At 35.8% G+C, this 13,154-nt stretch overlaps 1 protein-coding gene across 1 annotated transcript; it reads left to right on the top strand.

Moving 5' to 3' along the window:
* The first annotated feature begins 210 nt into the window (after positions 1-210).
* On the top strand, positions 211-13,154 carry LOC125893344 (B-cell receptor CD22-like). The gene is made up of 12 exons (XM_049583943.1): positions 211-237; positions 358-400; positions 2,100-2,168; positions 2,350-2,715; positions 2,805-3,101; positions 4,173-4,430; positions 4,513-4,773; positions 6,392-6,658; positions 6,756-7,052; positions 7,156-7,240; positions 7,521-7,590; positions 12,708-13,154. Exons 3-12 carry the CDS (start codon positions 2,123-2,125, stop codon positions 13,140-13,142), a joined length of 2,382 nt encoding a protein of 793 aa, XP_049439900.1. The 5' UTR covers positions 211-237; positions 358-400; positions 2,100-2,122; the 3' UTR covers positions 13,143-13,154.

Raw genomic sequence — 13,154 nt, forward strand, 5'->3', positions numbered from 1 at the left:
TAAAAAAAACCACAACTTCTTCTTCTGGTGTCAAAATTTGACACTGACACATGCTGTGTAATTTCCCTAGAAAATAACTGACAGGTCTTGAATTACTGAAGAGAGAGAATCAAAACCTTGTTGTGCTGAACGCCACTCCCCAGCCCAATCATACAAGAGCCAAGTGTGTCATCTCCACACTCCACCAGTCTGAAATGACTCAGTTGTTGGATTATTACCACTGACCCTTCAATGCTGGTAAAACCTTAATTTGCTTCTTTATCAAAAACAATTTGATAAGATATCAGCACTGAATATACTTTATGCTCAAGTCAGGAGTTGTGTATTTAAATCTCAAATGTGTTCTTTTTTCCTCAGAAAAACAGGACGTCGTATGCTGAACATCATTGTTGGCTGTAAGGTGAGGCTTAATTTTCAGATAGCTCAAATGACTGCATGTCATATTTATCTTGTTAGTTTGTTTTGTAGATTTGTACAGAAATAAATTCTTATTTCATTGTCACAAATGTACTTAAATATATCAACTTAAGCAGCTTAAACACTTTGAAAATACTGGTACATTAGTTAAGTCTTTATTGAGGTTCAAGGTGTGTTTATTCGTGCCCATTTGCTAGATTTGTGCACTTTTACACTGAATTTCATCTCTTTTATTCATGTAATATTTCATCACTGCAACACTGTTCTGCAGACTTGCTGTTTAGATCACAGTTTGCATACTTGTAAACCATTTCATATGACCCGTAGAAAACTTCCTCGTGTCTGCTTGCTTATTTAATGAAATAACAGCAAAGGGAAGCACATTATTTTCCCAGCTACAGTAATATGTTACTTCACTGCCGCACTACAACTTAATGTAATATTGAATAATGTTAAAACAACAACTTTGTAAGTGAATACTTTGACTTTTGAGAGTCCATTCAAATTACGCTGCAAAACATTTTTTCTTACATATAATTCTGAATACTTTGTATGTCTTTCAGAATTCATATGAGCACGGTAGTACCTCTCTACTGTTAAATACTTTAAACAGTACAAATACTAGGAATCACTTTCAGCAACAAAAAAATGTAACAAGACAAAGAAATGGTCAAATAACGATCTTTCACTTTGTGTGTCAGATTGACGAAGTATAATTTTCCTCTAAAAACAAGATTTATTCTTTATTACCCTGGCTGTTCATAATGTAATGGTTAAAGGCTAACTTCACTATTTTCAACCTGGACCCTGTTTCCCATGTTTTTGTGTCTAAGTTACTAATTAAACAACAATTTTTGAAAGTGTTCAGATATCGAGCCAGAGCGCTGCAGCCAGCAACAGTGAAACAGGCTATGATGTAATCCCTGCGGGCAACTGGGTATCGCCAATGTACATCCTCGGAAAGTGTTTGTTTTTGCCACTGACTGGCTCAGATTATTATTCTAAGTGTCTGACAACACTATGGCGAAGATCCCTACAGTCATAGACGTTTTTGTTAAATAGTAAGATTTTCTTTTTTTTTTAACCAGAAACAAGCCTTAAGCCCAGTTCAGACCAAAGATTCACCATGAGACGAGATGAAACAAGCAACTACCTGCGAATCACCATTCTGCAACGCTCTAAAAACCTGCTGGTTCATCTTTCCACTGTTTTAACAATTGGCAACTCTGATTTGGTTGAAATAAAGATTTAATTCACTCAGTCAAATGGGAAAATATTTTGGCCGTATACACGCTGAAATTACTGTTTATTTAAAAGGAGTTAAATGAAAAGGATCTTACTCCTTAACAAAAGGTCTATCTGTGTAGGAATCCTTTCATAACATTGTCAGAAACTTGAAATAACAATTTAAGCCTATCAGTGGCAAAAAAACAAGCAGGACTGTCAGTGTATACACTGACAGTCCTCAGTTGCCTGTAAGGGTTACATTGCAGCCTGTTTCGGGGTTGCTGCCTGCAGCCATCTCGCTCAATGCAAGACCAGTTTCAAAAATTGCTGTTTCCATTAGTCACTGAGACACAAAACATGGGAAAATGGTCCAGGTTGGAAAATACCAAAGTCACCCTTTAACCAAGAATAATAATTATCAGATTTTGTGTGTCTGGTACCTTTTTTTTTTTTAGGATCATCAACCTGACAGAAAAGTATGGCAGGTGCTGTAAAGGTTTTGCTCATGTGCTGTCTATTTCAAGGTAGGCTTTTTGGATGCTTTCAAATGATTACAATTTCTCAAAAACATTTTTGGGTGTTCTATTTGGATGGTTTAGTTTCCCTTAAATAATGATAATTTTGTGACATTTACTACTGGTTGGAATGCTTACATTCATGTTAGCCTTGGTTTGCACTTATTTTGTTGCTTTTGTTTCACCTCAGGTATCTTGTGCCAACAATGGGCAGCCTTCATGCCTCAGACAGTCGAGGGACTTAGTGGATCCTGTGTGATGATCCCCTGCACTTTCACCTTGTTCTCAGGCTGGGATCGACACCTGGATGATTCGTGTAGAGCTATTTGGAAGAGAGGTTGGAGACGAACGCGGGTGTTTGATTCCAGCCTCACTGGAGAACTCGCAAGCTCTAATATCCTGCAAGGAAACCTAACTGGGATCTTGCGTGAGAAGGACTGCACCACCATCTTCAACAACCTGTCACCGGACGATGATGAGAGCTATTACTTCAGACTGCAGTGTGACAACAATCTGAAGTTCACCTTCAGAACGAGTGTTGCTATCACCACTCAAAGTTTGTGTTTTGTCCTGTAACTCTTCCACATGTAAACCCACATCTTTTGGAATCTCTCTTGCCATTTCCTCCTTGTTTTTACTCCTCAGATTCACTGCCCAAACCCACCATAACTCCATCCAGGCTGGAGGTAGAAGAAGGCACTCCAGTGAAGTTGAACTGCACGGCTGTAGCTCCCTGTCCTGTTCTTCCACCAGTTCTGACTTGGACCCCCAGTATAGGTGACACTGACGAGAACATGGAAACTAAATTTGTGACCTCTGTGATGAACTTCACAGCCTCGTACATCCACAATGGACAAAAGTTCTCATGCACCGCTCTCTACATCCGACAAGCTGGCAACAGAGACCTTCTGTATGAAAAGAGCTTGACCCTCCGTGTTCTTTGTGAGTATGTTTCTGGCATTTTCTGTGTCTAATTGCTGTGTTGGGTGTTGTTTCAGATCACAGCCTATCATGTCATCTCATTTTATATAATGTGTTGCTATGACATGTTGTAAAAAATTCCATTTGTGTGGTTGCTAAGCCTCCTTCAGCATAATGTCTGCCATTATCAGCTCATTGCAGACTTGATGCAATTATTGGTGCCAAATGGATTTTATCACAATCTGGGAACCCAAAGGTTGCTCTTAGTGAGGCTCATGACTAATTCATAAAGCCTTAATAAATGATTTGTTATTAATAATAATCCAAGTAGTTACAAATTGTAAACCTCTTATAAAGCATTAATTATCACAAAGTGGTTGACCCAATAGAGTGTGTCACTATGCTGGCATGGGCTGCACAGTCAGCATTGTTGCCTCACAGCAAGAGGGTTACTGGTTTGAACCTGGGGTGGGGGAGTTTGCATGTTCTCCCCATGACAGTGTGGGTTTTCTCTGGGTAGTCCAGCTTCCTCCTACAGTTCAAAGACATGCAGGTTAAGTCAACTGGTGACTCTAAATTGGCCGTAGGTGTTGGCCCAACAAACACCGACTTTCACCCAATAAACCGCTCTTCGCGTCCTGTAAGTTTCTAAAGTCAAACCCTATTCTTTTTTTCCTAAACCTAACCACCTGCTTTTGTTGTTGAAGGAGAAAAAAGTTGTACCAACGTAGTGCATTTATTTTGAAAGAGACTGTATATAAAAGTTACATTTCCTGTGCAAACAGAAGTGAATCTTGAAAGAAGACAATGCATGTAACAGGCAGAGCTTAACACGATGTCCCAGAACATCAAAAACCAATGCACCCAGGGTATCTTGCATATCATATGTGGACGTGGAAAGTCCATGACCAAAATGTATGTGACAAGGTCAGAGTGAGAATGTGCTAGCATGTCATATGTCCCAGTATGTGGGATATGTAAAATAAAGTATTGTTTTGATGCCACTGGTGCCGCAAGACTGATGCCACTCCTACATCTGTCCCTGAAATATATACCTCTAAAGCTCACAAGACTTTCAAAATTCTTTTTCAGATCCTCCAAATAACACATCAGTTAGCGACCCTGGCCCTGTAAGAGAGGGCAGCTCAGTGACTCTGACCTGCAGCGCCAACGCAAATCCAGCTGTAGACAGCTACACCTGGTACAAAGTGGATGGAGATCAGGTGTCAGCAGTAGGTTCGAAGTACAGGCTTTCAACTGCGGTCTCAGAAGTGGACAGCAGATTTTTCTGCAAAGCCAGTAACGGATATGGAACCCAGAACTCATCCATCACACAGATAGATGTACAATGTAAGTCAGAGTGACACAGAAGCACAGATGACAAATAATGTCCAGTAACACTGACTGAAACCATACTTGTTTGTTTTTCCAGTTCCTCCCAAGGACACCAGAGTAATTGTTGACCCTAGTGGTCCGATACTGGAAGGCAGCTTTGTTTCTCTGCTCTGCGAGAGCCGTGCCAACCCACCTGTGACCAACTACACCTGGTACAAAGATAACGAGGAGGAGACGGAGCTTGGATCAAGTCTGGTTATAAACAATGTCGACCCGAGTCATAGTGGTGACTACCACTGTACGGCAAAAAGTGAGCTGGGGGAGGAAATCTCACCGCAGATTCAGCTGGACATTCAGTGTAAGTTCATTTTTCACAGTAAAGACTTTACACAAACAACAAAACTGTATGTTTCCAGTGTGTTCATATGCTGTATATAACTACTGTACATCCAGCTGTGGTCACCCAAACATGATCTGAAGCCAAGACTCAGTCACAGGGCAACACTACAGTGTCTGGACTTTGGACAGTAACGCATTGTCGCAATGCGTGACAACCTCAAAATCCTCTCTATGTCAGTGGTCCATCATGACTGAGCTCTGTTGTATAGTACGTCCACATGTGTGCCACTGTGTTCATTAATGTGTAGATGTTTTGTTTGGATTCTGTCTTTATTAAGACATCTTTTTCAACCAAATAAAATGAAAAGGTTGTCTCGGTTTACTGAAAAGGCAACTCAAAGTAAACCTTTATAGTATCTATACATAAATCTTTTGTTTTCTCTGCAGACTTGGTGATTTTCTTTTTTTACTTTTTGCTTCTCGTTATTAAAAAGTAGCCTCCATTAATCATTCAGTATTGGTATATTGGATCATATCACATCATCTTCATCAGCAAAACCATTTTTCACTGGGCACTTTAGGGCCTTCTTATCTGTGGTGGCTTAAAGGGACAGTTCACCCCAAAATGAAACATACATATTTTTCCTCTTACCTGTAGGGCTATTTATCAATCTAGATTGTTTTGGTGTGAGTTTCCGAGTGTTGGAGATACTGGCCTCAGAGATGTCTGCCCTCTCTAAAATGTAATGGACCTAGATGGCACTCAGGCTGTGGTGCTTTAAGACCTCCTCCCCCAAACAGCAATGTCTCTTCCAAAGACCTTGTCCCAAGCAGTTTCATGCAGGAACTATTTTCTTTCGACCCAACTACACCCACCAACCGTATCACCGCAAAGAAGGTAGTGTGTATCTACTGCTAGCACCACTGGGCTAGCTAACGTTAAAGCCCAGCTGAGGAGGATGCCATTAATGTTTACATCTCCTACTGGCAGGGACAGAAGCCTCTTGTCCAAGAGTAGTCATAAAGTTGAGTTTTTCTGATGTTTTTTTTTTTGCCATCTAGTTCCATTATATTTTAAAGAAGGCAGACATCTCTACAGGCAGTATCTCCAATGCTTGGCAGCTCAAACCATAATAATCTAGATTGATAAACAGCACTTCAGGTAAGAGGAAAATGCGTATTTTTCAAAAGTTAGATTTAAAGTTAATTTGTGACCTTGGAACTTGAAGGTCATATTCTGTTCGAAACTAAACTCTGCAGTGCTGCAGTTGTTGCAAAAAAAAAAAAAAAAAAAAAAAGTGGGATTTTTGTGACTGTATCGGGTTGTTTTTGTTATATTGTAAATCTCTCACCACACACATAAAGGAGTCCAGAAAACGTTTTTTTTCCTTCTCAAAAATCCTCCTAAAAAGAACAATGTGAATAATATCATAATCTTGTATTCTCATCCAACCACAATGGGGGACACCAATTTGAGGTAGCAAAACAAACCTTGAATTTACAAATCCCTACAGCCCACAAACCTCTTGTGAATCATCCTAAAAATAATTTGCTTGTTAAATGTATTGTGCATTCCCAACATACAGTAAGAACCTTAGACTTGGACACATGACTAACAGAAACATCATCTTTTTCAGATCCCCCTAAGAACACCTCAGTGTCTGCTGACCCCTCTGGTCCAGTGCAGGATGGCAGCTCTGTAACTCTGACCTGCACAAGTATCGCCAATCCAACAGCGATTAACGTCACCTGGTTCAGAGTGGCTGGAAGAGAGAAAGAAGTGGTGGGCTTTGAGCGAGACTTCACCTTCAATGTGACCAAACTCTCAGAGAATCAGTATTATTGTGAAGCTCTGAATGTCCACGGAGCTGAATACTCAGAGCCTGCCAGCATTGATGTCACATGTGAGATTTATTCATCTTTTATTCATTTTAAGCCTTGAATACTCCCAACATGTTTGACTAAGAACTTACAAGTAGCCATTTACCCTCTCTGTCTCAGTTGCTCCAGAGATCTTGCCTTCGTCCCACTGTGTCAAGATTTTATCCCTGCTCCGATGCACCTGTGACAGCCAGGGGAACCCGCCTCCCTCCCTAGTCTGGGAATTGGCCGGGGAGCCTGTGAATCACTCTGCTGTCATCCCAATCAGGGAAGTTCCCCTGGGAAGCGTGGGCATGAGGAGTCTCATCACCCTGTACCATCTTGATGAAGACATGCCCACTCTGGTCTGCCTCAGCTTCAACTCACTGGGCTCTGATAATTTTGCATTCAATATATCTTCCAGTGAAACACAGCTAGGTGAAGGAATCTGCAGGATGCTACATTTATATCAAGCTTTTCTTCTGCATACTCTGCCTCTCTCTCATTTTACTGACTCATATGGTTTGTGTTCACTTTTCAGACCTCCGTGCTGTTACGATTGGCTCTGCAGTGGGAGCAGTGGGGATGGTGCTGGTGTGTGTCCCACTGCTGCTGCTCTTTTGCAGGTAAGAAATATGAAAACACAGCTGAAGAGGACAGGAGCTAGCACCCATAATACCCTACTGTTAATAGGACATGCTGAAAAGTGGTTTCAAAATGAGACAGAAATACATTTTGAGTTTGTTGTTGTAGGTGTGACTTGGATTGTGACCAGGCTTGCAATAAGTTTCATCGGGCACCCATGGCTGCCCCAGAACATCTCTCAATATGACCATGAACTGAGAGACTTCAATAAAAAATGTAAATTAATGTACATATAACTATTGCTTTTTGTGTTGATTATAGGAAACGGAAAGGCAGCCATTCACCCGACAAGGGTATGGTGGACACTTCCGACTGTTTAGTTACTAATGGGGTGAGTTTTGTCCTTGCACAAAACCTATGTAAGCATGTAGGTTCAAACTTAAGATGCACAAAAACCTTCACATAACCTATGAGCAATGAATTTTAAGTACAAATAAAACTTTTCAGAAAATTATCTTTTTACTGTCAAATCTGTATTTGAATGAGTTAAAAAGTCATAAACAATTCACTACAGTGATATCAATGTCACAGTAGTGTGTAATATAAACATCATAGTGTAGTAGAAAACTATAGTATAGTATGCCATAAAGACATGATAATATAATATACCATAAAAATGTCTTAGTGTAGTAAAATGTTAAAGTATAGAATGCAGTATAAACATCAGTACCAAATGCCCTAAAAATGTGATGGTCATAGTCATGAGATATGTCATAGTAAGTACCCATTAAATGTTATAGTATACTAAAACGCAACAATAAATTATGCCACAACAAATTCATAGTATAGAATGCCATGCAAACGTCTATTTACTATCAAATACTATATACTACTATATACTATATACTATCAAAATCTATATACTATCAAAATCTTACAGTGTAGTAAGATGTGAAAATGTCATAGTATAGTATGCATTTTTACAGCATGCTTTACAATAACATTTTAGTTTTCTATGACATATGTATGACGTACTGTACCATGACATTTCTATGGTATACTACACCACAACATTTAAGACATGCTCTACTATGACATTTTATGGCATACAAACTATGATGTTTTATGGCATACTATACTATGATTTTTTTTTACAGCAAATTCATAATGTTTTACTATACTATGACTTTTCTATGGCAAATTATACTATAACATTTTTAGACCCACTTCACTATAATATTTTAGACTACTATGATGTATGCAAGTCACTATACTGTGACATTTTTATGGAATCCTTTACTATGAAGTTTTCATGGCACATGATACTATGTTTGATATGTTTCAATGGCATACTATGACAAAGTTATGGCACTCTATACCATGATGTTTTGATGACATACTATAAAATTTAAGATCCTAGTATAGTATGCCATGAAATCTTCATAGAAGGGCATGTCATAAAAATGTCTTAGTGTAGTAAAACTGACAAGGGTGACATACTATACTATGACATTTTTATAAGATACTATAACATGCTTATGACATGCCATACTATGACATTTTTATGGCATACTCTGCTATGACATTTTTATGACATGCTACACTTGCTATACTATGATATTTTTATGGAATCCTTTACTATGAAGTTTTCATGGCACATGATACTATGTTTGATATGTTTCAATGGCATACTATGACAAAGTTATGGCACTCTATACCATGATGTTTTGATGACATACTATAAAATTTAAGATCCTAGTATAGTATGCCATGAAATCTTCATAGAAGGGCATGTCATAAAAATGTCTTAGTGTAGTAAAACTGACAAGGGTGACATACTATACTATGACATTTTTATAAGATACTATAACATGCGTATGACATGCCATACTATGACATTTTTATGGGATACTCTGCTATGACATTTTTATGACATGCTATACTATGACGTTTTTATGGCATGCTATTCTATGACGTTTTCATGATATGCTACACTTGCTATACTACGATATTTTTTTGACATGCTATACTATGACAAGCTATAATTTGACATTTTTATGACATGCTATTCCAGGATGTATTTATAACATGCTATACTTTGACATTTTTTTTGACATGCTTTACTATGATTTTTGACATACTATGACAGTTTTTTCATGTTATACTTTGACATCTTTATGAGACATTTTACTTTGACATTTTATGACATGCTTTACTATTACATTTTGATGACATGCCATACTATGACATTTTTATGACATGCTATACTATGACATTTTTTTCACATGCTATACTATGACATTTTTATGACACATATACTATGACATTTTTTGACATGCTTTACGATTACATTTTTATGACATGCTTTACTGTAACATTTTATGACATGCTTTACTATTACATTTTGATGACATGCTCTACTATGACATTTTTATGACATGTTATACTATGACATTTTTATGACATGTATACTATGACATTTTTATGACATGCTTTACTATTACATTTTTATGACATGCTTTACTATTACATTTTTTTCACATGCTATACTATGACATTTTTATGACACGTATACTATGACATTTTTATGACATGCTATACTATGACATTTTTTACATGCTTTACTATTACATTTTGATGACATGCTATACTATGACACTTTTATGACACGTATACAATGACATTTTTATGACATGCTTTACTATTACATTTTTATGACATGCTTTACTTTGACATTTTATGACATGCTTTACTATTACATTTTGATGACATGCTATACTATGACACTTTTATGACACGTATACAATGACATTTTTATGACATGCTTTACTATTACATTTTTATGACATGCTTTACTTTGACATTTTATGACATGCTTTACTATTACATTTTGATGACATGCTATATTATGACATTTTTTTTGACATATTATTCTATGATGTTTTTATGACATCCTGTACTTTGACATGTTTATGACATGCTATACTATGATTATTTTTGACATGCATTTCTATGACATTTTGATGACATGCTATACTATGACTTTTTTATGACATGTTATACTATGACAGTTTTTCACATGTTATACTATTACATTTTTATGACATGCTTTACTTTGACATTTTATGACATGCTTTACTATTACATTTTGATGACATGCTATACTATGACATTTTTGTGACATGTTATACTATAACAGTTTTTTCACATGTTATACTATTACATTTTTATGACACGCTTTACTTTGACATTTTATGACATGCTTTACTATTACATTTTTATGACATGCTATACTATGACATTTTTTTCACATGCTTTACTATGACATTTTTACGACATGTTATACTATCACAATTTTTGACATGCTATACTATTACGTTTTTATAACATACTATACTATGACATTTTTATGACATGCTATTCTATGATGTTTTTATGACATGCTATACTTTGACATGTTTATGACATGCTATATTATGATTTTTTTTACATGCATTTCTATGACATTTTTATGACATGCTATACTATGACTTTTTTTCACATGCTATGCTATGTCATTTTTATGACACGTATACTATGACATTTTTATGACATGCTTTACTATTACATTTTTATGACATGCTATACTATGACATTTTTATGACATGCTATACTATGATATTTTTTGACATGACATACTATGACAGTTTTTTCATGTTATACTTTGACATCCTTATGAGACGTTTTACTTTGACATTTTATGACATGCTTTACTATTACATTTTGATGACATGCCATACTATGACATTTTTATGACATGTTATACTATGACATTTTTTGACATGCTTTACTATTACATTTTTATGACATGCTTTACTGTGACATTTTATGACATGCTTTACTATTACATTTTTATGACATGCCATACTATGACATTTTTATGACATGTTATACTATGACAGTTTTTTCACGTTATACTATTACATTTTTATGACACGCTTTACTTTGACATTTTATGACATGCTTTACTATTACATTTTGATGACATGCTATACTATGATATTTTTATGACATGTTATACTATGACATTTTTATGACATGTTATACTATGACAGTTTTTTCACGTTATACTATTACATTTTTATGACACGCTTTACTTTGACATTTTATGACATGCTTTACTATTACATTTTGATGACATGCCATACTATGACATTTTTATAACATGTTATACTATGACAGTTTTTTCCACGTTATACTATTACATTTTTATGACACGCTTTACTTTGACATTTTATGACATGCTTTACTATTACATTTTGACGACATGCTTTACTATTACATTTTTATGACATGCTTTACTATTACATTTTTATGACATGCTTTACTATTACATTTTGATCACATGCTGTACTATGACATTTTTTTCACATGCTATACTATTACATTTTGATCACATGCTATACTATGACATTTTTATGACATACTATACTATGACATTTTTATGATATGCATTTCTTTGACATTTTTATGAAATGCTAAACTATGACATTTTTATGACATGCTATACTATGACATTTTTATGATATGCATTTCTTTGACATTTTTATGAAATGCTAAACTATGACATTTTGATGACATGCTATACTATGACATTTTTTGACATGAGACTATGTCAGTTTTTTCACATTATACTTTGACATGTTTGACACGCTTTACTTTGACAGTTTATGACATGCTTTACTATTACATTTTGATGACATGCAATACTATGACATTTTTATGACATGTTATACTATGACATTTTTTGACATATGACATTTTTTTTCCACATGCTATACTATGACATTTTTATGACATGTATACTATGACATTTTTTCACATGCTTTATGATTACATTTTGATGACATGCTATACTATGACATTTTTTTGACATGCTTTACTATTACATTTTTATGACATGCTATACTATGACATTTTTATGACATGTTATACTATGACATTTTTTGACATGATATATTGTGATTTTTTTTCACATGCAATACTATGACATTTTGATCACATGCTATACTATGACATTTTTATGACATGCTTTACTATGACATTTTTATGACATGCTATACTATGACATTTTTTATGAGATACTATACTATGATAATAAATAATATACTATATACTATTTTTTATGACATAATATCCTATCACATTCTCATGACATACTTTACTATGACTTTTTTTGACATGCTATACTATGACATTTTTATGACATGCTATAGGCATACTGTGACATTTCTTTGACATGCTATGCCTTGACATTTTTATGACATAATATACTATGACATCTTCATGACATTCTATCCTATGACATTTTTATAACATGCTGTACTATGAGGTTTTTATGGCATTCTTTACCATATACTGTCCCTTTAACAATGGAGCAGATTTGATCTAACCGAGCCTAATTGTGTAATGAGAATTACTGTCCCTTCTTCATTACTCAAGCAAATCTCCTTTTTTTTTCTCCTGTAGATGAACTCTTCGAATGTGGATGTGATTTATACCAATAAAGCCATTCTGGAAGATGAAGGAGTGACAAATTCTTTAAAACAGGATGTGATTTATAACAATAAAGCCACTATGGAGGAGAAAGGAGTGATCAATTTGTCCAAAGAAGATGTGATTTATGACAATAAAGCCATTGTGGAAGGGGGAGGAGTAGCTGAGGAAGACCTTCTCCAGTATGCAAAAGTGGACTTTGCTAAACTCCAGGCCAAATCTCAGGGTAAGCTTGGGGAAGAGGAGATCAGAGGCCTGGCCTCCAAGACGTCTGAGTATGCTGAGATCCGTCTGCAGTCCCGAGGAAGCAACGGGGACGCAACGGAAGAAGAGACAGTTGCTGACACTCATTTGGGACAAGAGAAAGACACTGATGGTCTTATTGTAGACGAAAAGATTAAGGATTAAGTATGGGGGAAA

The sequence above is a fragment of the Epinephelus fuscoguttatus genome, linkage group LG8 (assembly GCF_011397635.1).
Source record: "Epinephelus fuscoguttatus linkage group LG8, E.fuscoguttatus.final_Chr_v1".
NCBI lineage: Eukaryota > Metazoa > Chordata > Actinopteri > Perciformes > Serranidae > Epinephelus > Epinephelus fuscoguttatus.

Bases quoted from the DNA above. Each gene is read 5' to 3' on its own strand.
- LOC125893344 (XM_049583943.1), top strand. From the start codon at position 2,123: ATGGCAGGTGCTGTAAAGGTTTTGCTCATGTGCTGTCTATTTCAAG. The intron at 3,102-4,172 runs GTGAGTATGTTT...ATTCTTTTTCAG, and splicing joins CTTGACCCTCCGTGTTCTTT to ATCCTCCAAATAACACATCA. The intron at 4,774-6,391 runs GTAAGTTCATTT...CATCTTTTTCAG, and splicing joins GATTCAGCTGGACATTCAGT to ATCCCCCTAAGAACACCTCA.